General features: G+C 41.0%; 4 protein-coding genes across 5 annotated transcripts in view; 1 reads left to right on the forward strand and 3 right to left on the reverse strand.

Annotated features, from left to right (window-relative positions):
* The window catches only part of LOC147334363 (low affinity immunoglobulin gamma Fc region receptor III-like), a 529,842-nt gene that overhangs the window by 8,852 nt on the left and 499,912 nt on the right, over positions 1–21,078 (reverse strand). The window lies entirely within an intron of this gene.
* LOC147334364 (butyrophilin subfamily 2 member A1-like) lies at positions 1,808–5,964 on the reverse strand. The gene is made up of 3 exons (XM_086272002.1): positions 5,886–5,964; positions 3,308–3,676; positions 1,808–3,081 (listed from the first exon to the last, which is right to left on the reverse strand). Exons 1-3 carry the CDS (start codon positions 5,944–5,946, stop codon positions 2,960–2,962), a joined length of 552 nt encoding a protein of 183 aa, XP_086128128.1. The 5' UTR covers positions 5,947–5,964; the 3' UTR covers positions 1,808–2,959.
* Positions 9,697–15,016, forward strand: LOC147334365 (low affinity immunoglobulin gamma Fc region receptor III-like). The gene is made up of 8 exons (XM_086271616.1): positions 9,697–9,724; positions 11,744–11,779; positions 11,945–12,208; positions 12,288–12,533; positions 12,620–12,847; positions 12,949–13,017; positions 14,321–14,410; positions 14,889–15,016. The coding sequence occupies exons 1-7, from the start codon at positions 9,697–9,699 to the stop codon at positions 14,383–14,385; spliced, it is 936 nt and encodes a 311-aa protein (XP_086127742.1). The 3' UTR covers positions 14,386–14,410; positions 14,889–15,016.
* LOC147334366 (alpha-2,8-sialyltransferase 8E-like) overlaps positions 19,925–21,078 on the reverse strand; it is a 65,573-nt gene continuing 64,419 nt past the window's right edge. For both annotated transcript variants that reach the window (XM_086271512.1, XM_086271523.1), the window contains one exon: positions 19,925–20,028. In XM_086271512.1, coding sequence (XP_086127638.1) covers positions 19,925–20,028 — 104 coding nt within the window. The remainder of the gene's footprint in view (positions 20,029–21,078) is intronic.

The raw sequence follows: 21,078 nt of genomic DNA on the forward strand, positions 1-21,078 counted from the left end.
TTAGTCAAAATTCTACTTTGCTTAATAGGATTCGTGAGCCCGTTCACATTAAAGGATATAACCTTAATTCCCTTAGCGCTCATTTTTCCAAAATAAAGTATCCAAACTTAAGTAACTTATCGACTGGTAAACTCCCTCTAAAAACCCGAGCAATGAACAACAACAACTGTCCAAAACCAGACAAATTAAAAAAAAACAAAAAAAAACAACGTGATTCCAAGGTTGGGGTCAGTCCTATCAGACCCTGGCACATAAATCCCATAAACAGGGGGAAACCTCCCCTGGCTGAAGGGCAAGGGCCCCTGATAACTCCTTTAAGATGCATTTCTCCACAGTCTCTAAAGCAATCTTAATCATCTAGTAAGGGGAAAGTATTTGTTATCTCACCCACTTCGACAGAACAGTATATCTCCAGAGGGAACGCGGGGTTCCCTCTCAGTTCCTCACTGCTCCCAGAGCCCGGTGTGCTCTCTCGATACCAAGCTCTGTGCCCTGGGGGAGGTCGAGGCATTCCGTCAATACTTTTTCCACAAAAACTGGCATCGAAGACCCCTCCGCTCCTTTGGGGACATCTTCCATCTTCGCGATATGGGTTTCTGCTTCGGTTATCCTATTATTGGCTCTGACCAAGTCTGGAACTCTCTTCGAAAGTCCCGTAGTTCTTCCAGTATCGTGGTCAAAGCCAAGCCTTCGTCCATGTTAGCCCTAGCATTGGCTTCATGTCGAGGTGGCGATGCCGCTGCCGAAAACCCTTCGTTTACGCGTTCTTCTGCCGATCCTTTCTGTTTATCTCTTTTCCCCATGTTCACCCCGCTTATATCTCTACTATCTATTAAAAATTGGTAATAATTATGACACTTCACGGGGTGAACGAATTAATTATGAGAGAGCTACTCGTTAGACTGCCATGCGTTGGGATGACGTCACCGGAAAAACCTCATAATAACACCGGCAGCTACAGTTTTAATGTCACGTAAGCTCTGATGTCCTCTGACCCAGATGAGTCATCTTACATCCATCTTCCTTCCTTCGTGGTAAAGTGCTGGAGCCTAAGACCCCATTATGCGATGTTGCCTGTGTCATGGGTGTTGCGTGCCAATTTTGATATCATGTCATGTAAAACGATGTTTGTGGTACCTCCAAGGTGCATTGCATCGAATATATGATTGTGTCGGTTTTGACCTACAGCTAAATGATACTTTAGATCAGGAGCTCAGACACATACAGTCACACAGAGGGAGATGTTGTCTGTGTGGCGACACCTTCCTGCGCCTTATACCCGCCTCCTGCAGGTATAAATATCAGGGACTGTCAGACTGGTTGCGGTGGTGAACAAAGCAACCATTACAGCAGATATACCTTAACCCAGATGCCACAGAGCGAGAGTCAGGATACAGTCTAGACAGGTCACCAGCTTGACACAGGGCTGATGCAGAGAAACAGACAACCACACACTCATATTCACACCACACTAACAACAACTGAGAGCCTAGACAGGAAGAACACGCAATCTCCATCCAGAAAGGCCCAGGAGAGGTTTCTTCCCCCCAATGTTAAGAAAAAGCTATTTTGAATTTAAAAGGGATGTAATTCCCCCTCTTTACACTGAGCCAAATTATAATAAAAAAATTTTTGCACTGTGTGCAGTTTATGACAGGGATTTAGTCATTAACTGCGGACAGAGCCGGCAGTCCAGTCTGTGCTAGAGCTGATTTGTCACCCTGCCACACAGATGCTGGATGAGTCACAGGGTGATGAGTTAAAGTCCGCCTGAAAGAAAAAGACTGGCAAACAACAGAAATACTTCAGGACTTTATTCTGTGTGAAAACGGACATGAAGCCTGATTGTATACTTGATTTTTATAGCAGAGATAAATAAAAGTGTCACAATGAAACAACTGCTTGACATTCAAAAAAATACACAAAATGTTTTAAAATATAAACAAATGGTAAATACACAAAGATCCTCTTAAGAAAAAACAAAGCTGAAAACCAGAAACGCTGTGATGACGAGTGTTTCAGATGAGTAGTGCACCATAAATAAAGATTATAAGGATAATGACTAAAGCCTTTCCACCCTTATTTATTATATTATATTTGGATATTGGGTTTTTTTTTTTTTTTTGCACCATTGTGGTCTTGCTATGAAGTTTAAAAGTGGGATTAATAGTTTAGCAAGTTGTGTCAATCTTACAGTCACAGTTTAAAGTATCAGGAAAGCAGCTCTTATTTCATTTTACTCAACATGGTAACATTTGCTGAAGGCCAACATAGATTCATGTGGGAATACGTTTCACACGTGCAAGCATAAATCGAGCCCAGCTCGAAGGTTACAGCATCACTAACATGAAAACTGAGCATCACATTTTGACATGAGTGCGCATGTATATGTGCATGTATGTATAAATGTTTTTACATTTGATTCTGGTCTCTGCTGAACAACCTCCAAGAATGACCGTTGAATCAGTCAAATTAATTTCACTTCACACTTGATCTACTGACAAACTAAAGCAATTTCCTGATAAAGTGCTGAGTTCAAGTGTGAGACACTAATCTGCAGCCATAACATTAGTAATAAATAGAAGCACCCTGTTTTTGTTAAAATTGGAACTTATGAACAACAGCAAGTCTAATTTTACTGTGTAAGCTGGATGCAGCAAAATCAGACAATAACTGTTGAATCAGCAGAATTCTCTGTTTTCTTTAAGATTTTCTTTACTCTGAATTCCTCACAAAGACTTTCCATCATCTCCATACCCAGAGATAAGACAGAATAACATTTTATGGTGACACTTCATAATTAATTTCTTTGTGAAGTCCCTGGTGTCTGTCCCCCTGTTCACTGACATCACTTGGAAGTCGAGACAGCAGCAGGAGACTCAAAGTTTAGCTGTTCAGACGTCTGAGATATTTGGATGTGCTGCAGATCATCAGTAAGTTAGTGTGAAGCCTGACTCTTTTATCCTTTATACTTTCTGTAGATCACAAAGCCAACAACAGCAGCAACAATGAGGACACAGGAAACTAACAGGCCAACTATCAGTCCAACAGGTTCATCCTTCTCTGGTCCTCCTGTCGGACCTGCAGGTGAGAAACAGGTGTGAGGTGTCAGCTGTCAGGTAGGTGATGAGTGAAGAACAGAACAGAATCAAACTGCTGTCAGACATTATCTACTGCACTCTGATCACATCACTCAGACCAGCTGCTTTCTACAAAGTCTCATCAACAACATCTTTAGAAACAAACATCAACAACCAGGAAGCAGCTTCAGCTCTGATCACACACACACTCAACTCTACTCACTCACCTGGAGGATCAACAACACTCAGGCTGATGATGCAGATGGGGGGAGTCTTCAGATTAGCTCTCTTCCTGCGTTTTTTTTTGTTTGCCTTCACACGACACTCGTATGTTCCAGTGTCATTAATCGTCACATTGTTCAGAATCAAAGACACGTCTCCATCCTTCATCTGTTTCTCCTGTAGATCCACCCGGTCCTTAAAAGATGGATGCTGGTGCACTAAAGTTTTCCTCTCATCCCGATACAAAAAAACATAGTCATCTCCCAGGTCAGCTCTGCTCCACTCCACAGTCTGGATGTTGTTTGGAGCTCGACATGGCAGCGTGACGTTCTGTCCAGACTCAGCTGTGACGTTTTTCTGGTCTGAAAGAGAAACTATACAGAGCAGAGAGGTTAAAGTACAAATGTTCACTTCTACAGCAGACACCAGAACTCTTCTGCTGAGAATTTCCCTTTAACTTCAAAGGTGAATTCCAGAAAGGTTTACTAGTTTAACTGGTGAATTTTGTTTTCCATAGCCCTTAAAATTTTCTTTTATGCTGAGGAAGAGTGTGAAGAGTTTCTTAAGGCAGAGAAGCTCATTTAAATTTCAGATCTTAGAGTCTCACAAAAGTTATTCATAGACAGATTACCGTTATTTTCCCGTAGGAACGCTGCGTTACTGCGTTACTAAAACCGTGATATTTTTTTGCGAGAGGGTCTCATGACAGTGACGTAAGCGAGTGCGACGTTCGTGACAACAGCTGTGTGCAGATCAACAATGGATCACATATCGAATGCGGAGAGAGTATGAGCGTGCAGCGTTTAAAGCGTAGAAGTACTGACCTTACTTTGAGTTTGATTCCATAAAAAGTGACAAAAACATTAGTGTCCGTTGTGCGTGGGAAGAAAACTTCTTTTTACAGCGAAAAAAAACCCCTAAACTTCCAAGCAAGCACCGAGTGCGCTATGACATAATGGGAAATTCACAGAGAAACTCGCGGATTCTTCAACTGACCGCGGCACACCTGCACCAGAGCACACCTCCGCCTACGCCACTCCTGCTATACAGGTGAAAATAGAGCAACAGGACCGCTAGTTTTTGATTTTATTTATTTTCTACTGTGTTTTACTTGCATCTATTTGAAAGACTGAGTGTAAATTTTATGTGCTGGAATGTGCAGAAAATAGGTTTAAATGTTAAACTAATTTCTTCCAGTCAGAGAATGTTGCATATAATTAAATTTTTGCTTGATGCATGAAGTTAAAAGACTAAAACTAATAAAATGAATGTTAAAAAGAAACTTTTCCATTTGGTTACATTTTATATGATGGATTAGGCAGAAAGTAGAAGAGTAGAAGATCTATCGCTTTATCACCTATTCAGGTTGTAAATCATGTTTTTAAAAAGTAACTAAGAAACTAATTACTTTTGAAAATAAGTAATTGTAAAGTAAAGTGAAGTGACGTTGTCAGAGGCTACAATGCACGTGTACCATCATGAATTTAAAACAGAAAAGTGGGAATCATGTGTGGCTGCCATTCACATGTGTTACTGATCATGTGACTCTGAGGGTTTACAGATTTACACTCCTGTGACATAATATCACAGCACAAGAAATGTATATTTTTTGAGCATTATTTATCAAGGCGTTGACATGAACATGACAATTTATATCAACTATGCACTGAACTTTATTTCAGTGATTTGCCACACCTTAGATTAATTAACAAATTAGTCAACAATTTGTCTTCTGAGAGCTAAATTATCTATGATGGCTTACCCAAAAGACCCAGCAACTTAGCCCTCACATTTCGAGTGTATGGGAATACACGCCACACTGAAAGCTAAATATCAGATATTAGCCATGTACAGTCATAAATCCATCTGAGAGCAAGACACAGCTTTACTGAATTTAATTTAAAACTATAAACGCAGACAAACCCTAAACAACCTAAAGTTAAAAACTCTGGTTCCAAGACCTGGAGATCATGACGACCACATTAAACTGCTGCTTGTCTGTGTGTCTGTCTGTATTCACCCAAAAAGCTGCCCTGTGGGGCAGAAATTAGATGATTAATTTTGCTGCTGATGACTGTCCCATTTCTTCATCTTCTTCACCGTGAGAAACTCTTACGTTGCATAGTTTAAAAATAGTTTTTAAAAATCATTTGTTTCAGAGCATTTGGCTAAAGCTCAGCCAAGTATGGCCCCGTAGACTGCACTAACATTATTAAAGGCATATCTTTGTTCTAGACTTTGAGCATAATACTCCTCCTTTCTCTCTCTTCTCCCTTTTAGTTCTGCTGAGCTCCCTATGAAGTCCATACTCAACACTATGAATCAACCTCAGCTCATATGTCTACTTCATTTGTGATGAAATAACAGGGAACCAGACCTCACCTGCCCATAAAACTACATGTACAGACAGTCCCCCATCTGAAAATGAGGGACTGTGAATAGAAATCTCTGTAACTCTTAAAGTCTTAATGGAAAACATCTTTAAACACATTTGAAGTAAACACGAACACCAACTAAGGGTTAAAAATCCACATCCCAAATTCCCCCTCAATATTTGATACTTTGGTAGAGACCACAGCTCACCTTGAGAGGCACAAACCAGCAGGCGCACAGAGAGCAGAGTCCAGCCAAGAAACACAACCATTCTCACCCTCCGATAAATGAAATGATGAATGAAAACTAAAGTGCTGAGAAAGCTAAAAATTCTGACTGTGAGGAGTGGGAGGAGTTAAGTGGGAACAATGCAGTGGGCGTGGGTGAAAGGCTGTGTTGAGTCAATAAATGAATAGACTAATAAAACACTGATGGCAGAACTACACTGCTTACAGTATTTTGTTATGTCATTTTAAAACATTTTAATTATGCTCATATATAATTTTACAGTCGTTTTAATACATGACTGTTCAGTGGCGTGTTGCTAGGAGACAATCCTGGTCCTGCTCTGTTGAATCCATGTAAGAAAACAAAAATCCAGGCACTGAGAGCGAAATGACTTGTGCCAGTGTGAAAGCTGATGCCGTTGGTCATCAGGTCTCAGTGTGGCAGCTCTGCCTGTGTGTTTCTTACAGTGAGAAAAATCATGCCAATAAAACTACACCAGTGCTCTGAGAGCCATTACACAGCATTTTTTTCTGATAATAAAATGAAGCCTTTATTTATTTATTTTTCCATTTAAGAATTAACTCTCACTATTAGGGAGGAGTGTATCTGCAGCAGTGTATTCATTCAGTGTGGCTGTAGCTCAGGTGGCAGAGCGGGTCAGCCACTAATCAGAAGGTCGGTGGTTCGATCCCAGGCTGCACCCTGGCTGCATGCCAGATATCCTTGGTACTAACCCCATGTTTACCTACTGGTGGTGGTCAGAGGGCCCAGTGGCGCCAATGTCTGGCAGCCTCGCCTCAGTGCGCCCCAGGGCAGCTGCGGCTACAATGTAGCCAGTGTGTGAATGTGTGGGTGAATGACTGAATGTAGTGTGAAGGGGTCCTTAGGGACTAGAAAAGCGCTATGCAATTGCAGGCCATTTTCGGTTAAGGTTTCCTTCCCCTCTGTCTTTCTCATTGCATTTCCTGTTCCCTGCATGCAATTTAGAAACACTTCAATTAGAATAACATTAACCTAAACCACAGACTGAGCAAAGGGTCATATTCACTAGAGATTACCTGGAACCTCCATCCACATAAGTGCTTTTACAATTGTCACGGTTCTGGGTGATTTTGACCAAGTATTTTCAGTTTCTTATGTTTTGGCTTGTTTTTGCATTATGGATTATTTTGTGATTCTCTGGTGTTTTGCTGATCATTATTATTAATCTATGTTTCAGGTATTCTTGGTGAGAGATTAGTTCTTAGGTTGTGTCTGGTGTTTAGTAAAAGTTTAGTTCAGTGTCAAGTCTGCGTCTCTGTTTCTTGTCTCCTGTTTTATTGGGAAGGTCTCCCCTTTTGCTCCCCCTGTCTCGTTAACCCTGATGTCTCCCAGCTGTGTCTCCCTCCTGTTTCTCATTCCTGACTTCCTCAGTGTATTTAAGCCCCGTGTTTCTTTGTGTCAGGGTTGTGTTGTACCCTCAGATTTGCTTGTGTGTTTCTGTTCACTGTGCTCTTTGTCAGTTCATGTTTTGTTTCGTCACCAGCAATAAAGTTGAAGTATTAAGTTGCAATTCAGTCTCCGGGTCCTGCGTTTGGATCCTCATCTCCGCCTGCCCGCACACAGAGCCCTGACTGCAATAAACTACTGTACAGTACTTACAGTGCTTGTTTAATAGTACAGGCCTTTATACTCAGCTCCACTCAAAACCACTTCATGGCATTTCACCTCCTGTGCACATTTATAGTTTTTAGCTTTATAGAGGTCAGCACTCCATATTCCCAACACGTGTCTCTGTAGTTGTATGAATTCCCAGCCACAACTATAGCTTATCCTTATACCCAGTGATGGGTTTGTCTAGCATAAACCTATTTGCTGGAACGTTCAAGATATTTCTACTGCACAGCAACGCAAGAAACAAGTAGGCAAAGTTCTTGTGTCACTCGCGCACAAGGGAGAGAACTGGATGAGCGCCAATCCTTCGCTTGACCACAGTTATTTCGTCTGCTTCCTCGTAACACTTTATTGAGGTTACATGAATATGCATGAGTTCATTAACATATGATGTCTTACATATATATATATATATATATATATATATATATATATATATATATATATATATACATGTGACCAAAGAGTACCAGTCTGTGCATAGTGTAGGTATGTGTGTGTGTGTGGGACTGATATACCGTATATCAGCAAAAGAAGTTCCGACCTCTCTCATGATCCTAGGAGGTGGGTGATCTATGCCAGAATACTCTGAAGAGGAGTGAACGCACTCCCCTCTTCACACTACACAGACTTGTTACAGACCCCCTAGGATGAGACATTCTTTCAATCTACAAATGATTATACATTTCTAAATGATTATACATTTCTAAATATATATAAATATATATTTCTAAGCATAAATGACAATCCAACAATATGAACCTGACACCCAGTTAACATTTGCCACGACTAACATTATCTGACAACAGTTTACGGAGTCCTGCTGTTGACAGTTCTCAGGACATAACATGTATGTATTCTGTACTAACAATAGACTGAGACGGCAACAAAAGAACATGAAGTAAATGCAGATGTATAAATACACAAATCAACAAATCTTTAAAAACTTGAGTTTGCAGGACACTTTGGAAGAGTAGCTTCTGCTCACATTCATGCAGAACCAACATCTCCCTCTACTGGACGTAAAAAGTACCTCAGGGAGGTTTTAAGTTAACCCATTCATCTTCAGAGAATCCAGAGACGTCCCAGTGCACAAAGGACCAGGCTGCAGACTGTGAATGCTGAAGGTGTTGAAGCCCTCAGGCAGCACTGCAATAAACACAGACTTACAGGTCACTGCAGGAACTCAGCAACACCTCTGAAAATGATCAGCAGCAGCTAACCCAGCTTATCACTACATGTACACTAGTTACTTTACTAAAAAAGGGAGATTAGTTTGGACTCCTCTTCCTGGTCATCTGTGCTACATGGGTGGGATCGTGTTGTGCTGTCTGGCTCTCACTCAGTCTTGACTGGAGTGTTTCTGGTCCGACACACTGGTTTCCATTGTGGCTTGGGCTTCACTCTAGGCTGCAGCCACTTGGGGTATCTGGGCTTGTATTGGTTCTCATTACCCTAAGTGTGTGATGGTTTTCAGGCTCTGATGATTGCCTGTTGCTGTTTCTGCCAAACACTTAACCCAGGGAGAGTGAAAAAAAAAAGGGGGGGGGGGGGATAACTATATATTAGAAGAATACAAAATGGTTTATGTCTCAACCTGAGGCTGGTGGCACATACGACAATTTGCAACCTTTTTCAACGACAAGAAATACTTGTCTGTGATTTCCTAAGGTTTGTACATTTGTTGTGGGATTAGGACACGCACTAGCATAAACATGTACTATCTCAAAGGAAATGAGCTTTTTATGGGTGGAACCAAATCAATTTCTCTCGTGTCTGTGTATTTGGGGGATCTATTGATTGATATAGAAGCAGGGACCGCCGAGCTCCCAAACATAAGTTAGTTTAGTGTTTTTCTCTCTCTCTGAAAAACAATAATTTAATGCCAGAGAAATCTGAACGTGATTTCGAGCTCTTACTTGGTAGAAGGAAGGAGAAAGAGAGAGAAAACTAAGCATGGTGAAGTGCGAGCAAACAGTTGATTTAACATCCTGATACCACCATAGGTGTCAACAATCTGACCAACAGGGACTATGACACATGCTTTTATATATGGAAACAGACATATATGAAGAGGAAGGACTGGGTCACTATATGTTGTCACTGCTGATGAGGAAACAGCAGATTACTAAGAGCAACAATGGAGGAAACATTTCTACTTTATCTCTGTGAGTAGATTCTCTCTGTTTACATTTCTGTACTTTAACCATCTGCTGTTGATGAGTTATTATGGAGAAGGCACGAAATATTTACGTCAGACTGAATTCATCTTAAGAACATCTTGAGGACGAACATGATCAATATTGCGAGTGATCAATGGTCGTGACAATTTGCATATTAATGATCACTGAACTGACTTCACAGCCCAATGTTCGTCGGTGGTGCTAGTTTCAGTCATACCTTATGAGATTGGGAAAACCTGCAGTCAGCTGAGACTGAAGAAGTCACTTGGATGAGCGACGAAAGGTTTCTCCCACTGAAAACGCTTCGTCCAGATGAACAGAATCAACTTTTTTAGATTTTTGAGATATACAGTAATAAATAAGCAATAAAATAAAAAGTAGGCTAAATGAGTGAAGAATGAGTTCTTGCCAGTGTTGATGTATATTACCTTGCTGCCCAACCATATTAGGCAAAATCTTGAGGTGATTGTCATTGTAAATTGGTGCTATATAAACAAAACTGAATCGACAACAAATGGCCAGTCATATTGCTGTAACTCAGTATGATTGACCACCTATTGCATCCAAGTTGTGCAGAAGAACATTTCTGACAACCCAACATGTGGAAAGTTAAAGCTGATGTGCCACAGCACCACATGCATTAGAGAACCTTTTGGATTTGGTGAAAGGAGAGCTTTGAATTGTGGACAAGTATCTGACAAATCTTCAGCAACTGTGTGATGACATCTTGTCAATATAGACTAAATTCTCTGAGGTGAATAAATTTACGCCATGAAGAAGGCAAAAGATGGTTGAAACCAGTACTAGCAAGAAATGTTATATAAAGTATCCATTTAGAATCGGAGATCCTTTATGGAGACCAGTTTCTTTCCTTCTGTTTCTTTATCTACATACCGGTATGTTAGTATTTGTGGATATACCCACCCTGCTGCCAGTCCCCTCTGAGACCTCCCCCAAACTGCAGCCTCAATTCACTTTCAAGCTGCTAGAAATGCTGTCAAACCTGAAGTGAGGCTGTGGTCTCGGTGAGTGAATTGAGCAGTATGATGTCGCCAGTGCCTGCAGACAACTTGTTTGGTAATGCAGCAGCAGTGTGGTGTCCTTTCCTCTGATGTTACGGTAAATGGGTTAGACCAGTCTCACCAATGAGGCAAGCTGTGGCTCAGACTGTCTGTTAAACAGCTGCCAGCTTAAATTAACAATCAATATTCTAATTCAAGATTATTAAGTCATTCTCAATACAAGTAAAGCATAAAAGTCACTTTCAACTTTAGCAAATAAAACTAAAAGCCTTATTTCAGGAAGTAGAGCAGGTAGCACTATGAGTGTTAAACGCAAACGCAGTTGTTCTGCGTTTGCATTTAACACTAAGATGATGCATTAATCTGTGTGGAGCATCTATTTTTTCAGTCTGTGATTAACAGGAAACTAGCAGCTGTGCGGTGATCTAGTTTCCTGTTTCTGATGAAAACACTTTAACTGCTCAGGTTTTATTTTTAGGACCGCAGAGTTTTCTTGCACAGTAGCAGCATAAAAAAGAAAAAAAATCAAGACATTACTTTGTAGTTCTTGGGTGTGTCTGCCCTATACAATGCTATCCCAGATTCAATACTTTATAACCCAGATGCAACATACCCCTCTGTATTTGTTTATGGTAAGCCCTCTTTACCCTGCACATTAAAAAAAAAACACCTATATACGAATGGCATGGAGCTCTGCATCTTGATCTCATTGCAGGTCTATCCAAACTTCTCGCTGTACTTTTGGAGGTCTCTTTACTGTGTAGTCCTGTTTCTCCTCACTTCTCTGGTGATGTTGTTGCCTGGATTCTACAGTGCATCGTATCCATCTCTATCTTCTTTTTCTTCCATCTAGTGTCTCCTCTTAATATGTGGTTGCCACATAATAAAAGGAGACACCAGAGTTTAATGTTCCTTGGTTACCTTAAGAAAACTAAATTGTTTTCCTCTCGGTGATTCAGTGAACTGTTTTATTTCTCTTCAGTTCTGATCTTAGTGCTGAGCTGCGCAGCAAATCAAGGTCAGTAACCTTTTTTCATTTATTTATTCCAATTATGTTAAATGATCAAGTCTGTTACTCCTTCTTTCAGTGGGGATCACTAATGTAAAACTACTGAAAGTAGAAATAATTTTGTGGCATTATTTTTAAAAAAGATCAACATAATTTTTATTTTAACCCTCACAGCTCGTCTGACTGTGAGTCCCAGCAGCTCTCAGTTCTTTAAAGATGACTTTGTGTCTCTGAGCTGTGAGGAGGACGACAGCTCTGCTGGATGGACTCTGAGGAGGAACACAAGCAGGGAAAACAGGACTCAGTGTGGGGTCGACTGGGGAAAAAAGAATAGTTCTTCCTGTAAAATCACTGATCTCTTTACATGGGACAGTGGAGTTTACTGGTGTGAGTCCAATCAGAGTACCATCAGTAACATGGTTAACCTGACAGTCACTGGTAAGCTGAGTGTGTGGAGTTAGTGTTGATGAAGCTGTGTGTAAATGGATGAAATGCTGTAGTTTGTCTCTGTGTTGAGGTGGATCAGTGATCCTGCAGAGTCCTGTCCTCCCTGTGATGGAGGGAGATGACGTCACTCTGCACTGTAAAACAGAGACCACTCCCTCCAACATCACAGCTGCTTTCTTCAAAGATGGCGTCGTCATCGGGAAAGAGCCTACAGGTCACATGACCATCCAGCATGTTTCCAGGTCTGATGAAGGCCTCTACAAGTGTGACATCAGCGGTCATGGAGAGTCTCCATCCAGCTGGATCACTGTCACAGGTGACACACACACCTGTCTGTGTTTCTGCAGGTTTCAATGTTCACAATGTGACGACAACTTAATGACTGTGTTTGCTTTGTTTTAGACAAACCCAACACCACACCTCCACCTACATCCACACCTCCACCTACATCCACACCTCCTCCTGGTTGCACCTCTTGTGATACATCACTCTCCCCGCCTGTTGTCTCTGTGTTGTCATTCTTTTTAACAGTCTGTGTTGCAGCTCTACTCATTTCAATAATTCTGTTGATAAAACTTTGTGATGTTAGAAAACCTGAAGGTGACACTCGGACCTCTGGATTTGACTCAGGTTTGGTTTTTTCAGAACTATGTACAAGTATATCAATGACTTTAAACGTGTCATCAAAACTTGCACAGCGTCATACTGCTGTTCCTTTTGGTTTGCTTCAGCTAATCAAGTGGAAGCTATAGAAGACAATCCAATCAGTGACGTCTTATGTGACATCGGACAGAGCAGAGGTGGTGTTCATGTTCTTTGTTTCTACTAATGAACAAATAAATGAATGAAAATGATTATCTGCTCTTCTTCCCTTTTCTGGGAGGCAGTGGGGAGGTAGAGCGTACAGCCCGATCCAGAGGGGAGGTGTGGGAAGCCAGATCGGGCGCCCCCTTCCGGCTCTCCTCTCTGCTCTCTCCTATCTTGTCCCTTTTGTCTTACTTCTCTCTATCACCTTTTCTATCCCTTTAAAGAAGTGAGGCTCCATAAATGCTAAAGAGTCAGGTATTATTTCTCAGTTGCAGTGAATAGATGAACTGTAGGAAACTAAACAGAAGAAAGAAGAAGAGAAATAACAATTTAACATAAACCACAGACACTCCAGGGCCTGATCAACCCTGGCAGGGCCTCCTTGATGAGGGTGTCTAGTGATAATGGCCGAAACACCCGATGAATCCAAGGTCCAGTACTGACGCTGTGTCCCAAATCTTAATATGATAATCTAGATCAGAAATCTAATCCCCCTAAAAATGGCAGATTAGCCTTAAAGACGGAAAGTTGAGGCACACATCGATGTCTCTGGGCTGCCTTTCCTCAAAACAGCCATCCCTCAAGATTCTCGCCATTTAACGCAATGCATTATCAGGGACTACAACATCTAGTCCTTTTACTGAATCGAATAAATAAATCACTCAAATAAACAAATAGCTCATCCTTCAGCTACCTTTTGACTGCCAATTGACCTTTGACCTTTCTGTTTACATCATTCTCCTCGTGTCTGTGTGGGTTCTCTCTGGGCGCTCCAGCTTAGTCCCACTGCCTAAGACAAACGAGTGAAGTTATTTGGTGATTCTCGAGTGATTGTGATTGAGTGTGGATAGTTTGTCTTGCTACAGTCTGTTTTGTATCGCATCTTTCACACTAAGCCTGGGATAGTCTCCAGACCCCACTTGAGCATAAAGTGCTAAGTATTTTTTTAAACAGGTCAAAAGTAGTTGTTGTGTGTTTGTTGATGAACCATAACAGGGAGCATCTATTGTTTTTAGCCTATGATTAACAGGAAACTAACAGCTCTGTGGATTCCAGTTTCTGATGAAAACACTCCAGTGCTTTTTTATTAATAGACATGAGCCTCCAGAATTTAGTCCATCGTCCTCAGCCTCTCCAGCTTTTTATATACAGATGTAAATTGACTGATACTAAAAAGAACACATAGATATAGATAAAGGACGTGGATGATTTTTGTATCTTATTCAAATCAGCCGCAGAGGTAGCTTTCAGGCTGTATAACTTGCATTGATGTCCTCTGTGTGTTTTGTTCCGCAGGGATAAATCGGTATGCACTCTACTCAACAGTGAGGAAAAAAACACCACTTATTCACAAATCGTGAAAGAGAAACAAATCAAAGTCAACAGGTACGGCTTCTCTCCTTTGTCTCTGTCATTGTTCCGAATCAGAACAAGATCCCAGCACGTTGATATTTTAGTCAGTATCAAAAGGACACTGATCAATGGCCATGAGTCCCAGTCACAGAGAGTTGGGGAATGGCTGCAATCACAGCATTGTAAGATGGTGACAGATGTACCCTTAGGCCCTTTTCACATAAATGGTGTCCATGACTTTCTGCTCAAACCAGCTTTCATGTGTACATCCTCACCATTGAAAGAGTGTCCACTGGCCTGTAGCCATATATAGACTGTGACGTTTTGGCATTTGTGCCGGGGCGCTCAATTCTTGGGGCAGACCAGTTTTTGGCGCAGCATATTTTGGGGTTTTGCGTCAGTATTGACAAAGCTGAGATGTACTTTCTTTAATTAGTGGAGCAGGAAAAAGAAAACACCAGGAACTGTGTTTAAACCTGTTAAATTGACATAATGATGTTTGTCTTTCCAGAGTTTCCATCAGAGCCAGATGCCATCTCCCCCCTAAAAGATGTAGTCCACCAGTCCAACCACTGCAGTCCAGCTGAGGGTCTCGAATCCGTCCACCCAACACCTCAGATAACAATTACTTGTATAACCGATTAGTAGATATCTTCTGTTCTTTACATGGAGTTACAGTCACACAACTTTTGTGAGACAAGAAAATCAATTCAACAGTGAAAAAGATTTCTTATTAAAAAAAAGACTAAAACAAAAAGCAATAATAATAATTGTCTTTATCACCACAGCAATTATCTGGTTTCTCTGCAGGATCGGTTAGCTTTGGTCTCATTTCTTTGTTCTTATTTGTGTGGTTCTGTGGGTTTTACAAAGATTTCTGATCAAAAATTTGAGGCATTGTGGCAAACGTGTGCACACTTCTCTTCACTTTAACCAGACTGTAAACAGCATGAACATCATTCAGAAGGTCGACAGTGCACAGAATATATTTAGAACAAACTGAACGTGTCTATTTGTACATTTTGATTCAAGGAAATTGAATTTAAGAGACTTTACTTCAGTTGTTTTTCAAACTAAGCATGCCTCCATAGTATTACACTCAACAAAAATATAAACGCAACACCTTTGTTTTTGCTCCCATTCCCCATGGGATGGACGTAGAGACCTAAAATTCATTCCAGATACACAATATAACCATCCCTCCCAAACAGTGGTCACAAATCAGTCCAAATGTGTGGTAGTGGGCACATCTGCCATATTGAGATAATCCATCCCACCTCACAGGTGTGCCACATCAGGATGCTGATCTGACATCATGAGTAGTGCACAGGTGTACCTCAGACTGCCCACAACAAAAGGCCACCCTGGAATGCGTCCTCCTTTTCCCGAATTTGAAGGATGGGTCGGGTGTGTCCTTCGTGGCCTACCATATCCCAAAATTCATAGCGCGGCCCAGCCAAACTCCAGTTTCCAACAATGGCGGCCGCTACTAAGTTTTAAGTTTTAACATATTTTCAGGCGAGAAAGTAGCTGTGTAAACATCAAATATCTGCTCGGTTTATCAAGATATCGCATATTTACAAAAGTGCTTCGACGTTTTCGGAGGCGTCTGCTACCCACCAGCTCGACAGCTAGCCGGGAGCTCGAGGGTTACTGATGCGGCCGAGAACGAGCACAACTCCTGGCACATCATTTTCAGATCACCGCGGACTTTCGCTGCTCGGGTTAAACGTAATATATAAGTCACTTAGACAACCTAAAAATGTTATCGTTGGGCTTTTTTCAGTGTTTTGTTTGTTCGTGAGTAAATCGGTTTGGCTGAGATTAAAGTTATTAGATTAGATTAGATAAAATAAAACTTTATTAATCCATTGGGTGGGTTCCTCCTTGGTTTTTACACAGCTGACTAAACGTCAAACAGAAAACTGATTAAACAGAAGTATGAGACAGTCGAGAATTTACACCAGTGTCCTGTTATATTTTAGATAGCAAGAAGCAGACGGCCGAGTTTATTAAACTCCACCGAGACAGCGGTGACGCTAATCTGAAGGCTAGACCGTCCAATTTCACGGCCGTTTACATCCGGCCTACCCGACCTTCTGAGGACCTGGCCCACGTAGACCGCGAAGGCCGGGTCCTCAGGAGGATGCAGCCCATGAATTTGGACACGACCAGTGTGTTTCCTGGGTGAGAGAGCGCCTTTTCGTTGTTGTTGTTGTTGTGCTAAGCTAACAGGCAGAATGCTACAAGCATAGCTCTAAAGAATGTAGCATCGTGGGCAGTGTAGTCCGTGTTGCAGGGAGAATGGACTGCCATACACGTTATGGGTCTGTGAGCGCGAGGAGGGAGAAAAAGGGGAGTGGAAAGGTACGAGTTGTCATCGAGGAAAAACGGGCGCTGGAAGCATGTAAATATAATAATAACCACTGCAGCCAAGAAGAGTGCCTGACGAGCCCAGTTGTAAGTAAGCTATTAAGACTCGACTGTACACCGTGTTCGTGTTTTCCTCCGAAACAATAAGTTCCGTTGGAGCAGTCTTTCAACGCCTCTCTCTGTCTCTCGCAAGAAAAGTTGACCCACACAACAAAGTAAAGCTATTTTTCGGCTACGAGCCGACAGGGACCCCGCCATATTAGTCAGAGGTCCCTTTACTACAGTTCGGAGTCGCGGACCTTCAGTAATAGTAATAAATCACACAGCAATAGTACATTCACGTTGTTGTAAAAAGCATGATAATATATTAAGTAATCCAAAGTATTCAGAATACGTTACAGAATACATTTTGGGGCATGTATTCTGTATTCTGTAATGGAATACATGTTAAAAGTAACCTTCCCAACACTGCATATATATTAGTTCTTTAGACAAATTTTAAACTGCATTTTTGTACATAGTTTCCATAAAGACAATGATGAATCTGTGCCTGTCATAAAAACTGACAACAAATGGATCAGAGCCACATCTGTATGTTTTAAAGAACAATCTAGTGAAAGCTAGTTTGCTGTGACAGTTGACTCTTTAGCTGCATCATAACAAATGCAATGTACCGCAGGCTCACAGGTAAACAATTCTATCAGTACTTTCAAAGTCTTAAAACTGTAAATTTTCTGTGGATTTAGAATTGATAAGTTGACTGTGTTGTGCCCCCTGGTCTGACAGGTGCAATCCTAGATCCTGCAGCTGTGTATTAAAATAAAGAGGCACAGATCATGAGCTTGTTTACAGTTTCAACTGCAGGATTTATTCTGCAGATTTGCCTCCGAAGAGGGTTTACTTCTCCTGAGCATTATGCGCCATCTAGTGGTATCTTTAAGTGATGCCATAGAACATGTAAAGTGTAGTGGATAACACTGATTCAGCAAATATAATAAGATATAATAAGCACAAAAAATGGGTGTCCATTTTTTTTTTTACCCTGTTTAAAGACATGAACTGAACTTAAATCCCCATAAGTTATGACTGCTCTTCTATTCTATTCTATTCTATTCAATTTTATTTATATAGCGCCAAATCACAACAACAGTCGCCTCAAGGCGCTTTATATTGTACAGTATATCCTATAATAATACATATGGTGAAAAACCCAACAATCATATGACCCCCTATGAGCAGCACTTTGGCAACAGTGGGAAGGAAAAACTCCCTTTTAACAGGAAGAAACCTCCAGCAAAACCAGGCTCAGGGACGGGCGTCCGTCTGCTGCGACCTCCTGCTTCTTATCCCTTAACTTTTTAACTATTAGTTTAACTCATATTTCTGGCTTAAACACACATTTTTAACCTTTTACAAATGCTTGAAAGTGTTTATGTTTGAAAGTGTCAACAGTCAGTGCTGCAGAGAATTGTCTTTGTTGCAGAACCAAAAGTGACCACTAGCAGAGTAATATAAAGGTTGTAACAGAAGTAGTGGCTTAAAAGCAAATGGTGATTTCTCAATTTCTATTTAAAGTCTCTATTTTCTTGTAGCGTATTCAGAGATTCAGAGAATCTGATTAGTTTTTTCAGGTAAGAGTAAAGTAAGGGATTACTATTGCAAAAACGGTAATTAGATTACCGTTACTTTCCCGTAGGAACGCTGCGTTACTGCGTTACTAAAACCGTGATTTTTTTGCGAGAATGTCTCATGACAGTGACGTAAGCGAGTGCGACGTTCGTGACAACAGCTGTGTGCAGATCAACAGTGGATCATATATCGAGTGCGGGAGTGTCACGACCTGCGGGATCGGCAAGGCACTGATCAGCAATCTCTCTCCCCCTCCCCTGTTTTGCCGGGGCGGAACTCATGGCGGGTTCACGCTCTCGGTCCACGCCCTCCCAGATCATGCACACCTGGGCCTCATCAGACCAGCTGGTATATCAGAAGGAGGAGATCAGCCGTTCAACGCTGGATTGTTGTGAAGACTCTTGTCAGTACACATCGAGCCCTAGTTTCCCACACTTCCGCCTCAGAAAGTTAACATTTGTCTCTCTGTTCTAGATTCCCCGGACCCGTCCCCGTGTTTCCCCGTGTGGAGCGTGTAAGAGGTGGCTGGTCACTAGCGGAGAGAGGTTGGTGTGAGCGTGTGTGATTCCCTTGTTTTCCCTGGAGCCCTGGAACCCGCCCTCGCACATCTTGTATATAGCACTGTCCTCGCACTGTCTGTAAATACACTTGGTGAAGATTTTTGTGAATAAACTGTCTCTGTTACTACACACTCCGGAGTCCTGCAAGTGGATCCTCAGAGCAACCCGTGACAGGGAGAGAGTATGAGCGTGCAGCGTTTAAAGCGTGGAAGTACTGACCTTACTTTGAGTTTGATTCCATAAAAAGTGACAAAAACATTAGCGTCCGTTGTGCGTGGGAAGAAAACTTCTTTTTACAGCGAAAAAAAACCCCTAAACTTCCAAGCAAGCACCGGGAGTGCGCTATGACGTAATGGGAATGTGCAGAAAATAAGTTTAAATGTTAAACAAATTTCTTCCAGTCAGAGAATGTTGCATATAATTTAATTTTTGCTTGATGCAAAAAGTTAAAAGATTAAAACTAATAAAACAAGTTTTAAAAAGGGACTTTTCCATTTGATTACATTTTGTATTTTGTATGATGGATTATGCAGAAAAAGTAGAATTGGGCTGAAAGATCTATCGCTTTATCACCTATTCGGGTTGTAAATCGTGTTTTTAAAAAGTAACTAAGCAACTAAGTAATTAATTACTTTTGAAAATAAGTAATCAGTAAAATAACAGGATTAATTTTTGGTGAAGTAATCGGTAATTAGTTACTGATTACTCTTTTCAAGTAACTTGACCAACACTGAGCGTATTGTACCCTCCTTCTAACGAGGAGTGTATCAACTTTATCATGACCATGCATTGCAAATGTTGTTAAAAAGAAACTTTAGCAAAAAAACAACTTATTTCTAACACATGAAATGGAACAAAAATTTAAAGAAAGACTGTTGAAATAATATGTAGTGTACATCTCTCTAATACATTTGGTTTGAGTGCAAATCTCTTGGCCTCTCATTTGGATACTTGAACATATTCTTTTGTTATTGCAAAATTCAAACTAGACCTGATCTGATTTACAGTCTCCAAGGTGAAGCTTGAGCACGCCCTTATTATGCAGCTCCGCCCAGTGGGAAAACTCATTTGGCATTGCACCAGATGCCCCTTAACATTGGTTGCCAACCAAGAAGAAGAAGAAGCTGTGAGCCAGGAAGGAGGGGGTGAGTGAGTGATTCGTTCCTCTATGATTCAGCACAGGAAGGGAGGGGGTGAGCAGCTCAAATGTGCTGTTAGCATGTTAGCAGAGCGATGCTACTGTGAACCAAGGAGCTATTGTCTTGATGTGAGCTTCTACTCAGGGTTTTTTCTTCCAGTTCAGAGCAGAAATTTTTTTCTTAAGATACTGGATGTTGTGTTTTTCTCCACAATTTTAATTATAAGCTAGATACATTGCTGCTAACAGCAACAGGGATGAGTCAGTTGGGCTTGTGAATCATGATTTATTAGTCAGTAAAGTGATTCTCGAGTATTGAACGATTCGTTCATGATTCGCGCAACACTAAGCTGGAGGACGAACACTAACACTTTTCCACTCAATAAACGTTAACGTGAAGGTTCCTCATGGTTAGAGACAAATGCAATGGCATGGCAGGATGCTGTAAACGGACCAAACTTCAGTCAGGAGAACAACTGAGATAATCCATCCAAAATACGAGGTTAGTCATTAATATACTGCAACAACATGGGAATAGAGCAGCTGTGATAGAATTCAGCATTAATGAATCAATGGTACAGAAGTGGAGGAAGCAAGAAGAATGAGTTGGATAAAGTTTGATTTATCTGACTGCTTTGTTTTGCTTAATGTGTCTTATAATCCCGTGCACCTTAAACGTTTTCATTTTATTTGACGTTTTTATTTGGCACACTGCAGTTTAATGTAGCAAAGCACCTCTTTTTAACTTCAGTGGATATTATACATGGTTATGCTCAGGATATGTCAGCCCATTTTTACTGGAAATGCCTGGTTAAACTTTCAGCAAGGAATTTGCATTTGCACTGTTAAATGTTTATATAGCTTTAATGCACATAAAAAAACAGCTGCTTGTTTAAGAAAAAATAAATGGATGGGGGGGTTTTTTTGCGCTAGTAAAGTTGTGGAGTTGTATTTTGTCTCGCAAAAATTATATCGTCAGTTATATCGTTATCGCAAATTTT

Source organism: Aulonocara sp. 'chitande type north' Nkhata Bay, linkage group LG3 (assembly GCF_057382095.1).
Source record: "Aulonocara sp. 'chitande type north' Nkhata Bay isolate Kocher_YH1m ecotype deep benthic linkage group LG3, A_spYH_male_GT1.1, whole genome shotgun sequence".
NCBI lineage: Eukaryota > Metazoa > Chordata > Actinopteri > Cichliformes > Cichlidae > Aulonocara > Aulonocara sp. 'chitande type north' Nkhata Bay.

Coding starts and splice junctions, on each gene's coding strand:
- LOC147334364 (XM_086272002.1), bottom strand. CDS start 5,946: ATGGTTGTGTTTCTTGGCTGGACTCTGCTCTCTGTGCGCCTGCTGGTT. Junction 3,677..5,885: donor GCTGGTTTGTGCCTCTCAAG/GTGAGCTGTGGT, acceptor TGCTCTGTATAG/TTTCTCTTTCAGACCAGAAA. Junction 3,082..3,307: donor GAGTGTTGTTGATCCTCCAG/GTGAGTGAGTAG, acceptor TCTCACCTGCAG/GTCCGACAGGAGGACCAGAG.
- LOC147334365 (XM_086271616.1), top strand. CDS start 9,697: ATGGAGGAAACATTTCTACTTTATCTCT. Junction 12,848..12,948: donor GACCTCTGGATTTGACTCAG/GTTTGGTTTTTT, acceptor GGTTTGCTTCAG/CTAATCAAGTGGAAGCTATA. Junction 13,018..14,320: donor TGACATCGGACAGAGCAGAG/GTGGTGTTCATG, acceptor TTTGTTCCGCAG/GGATAAATCGGTATGCACTC.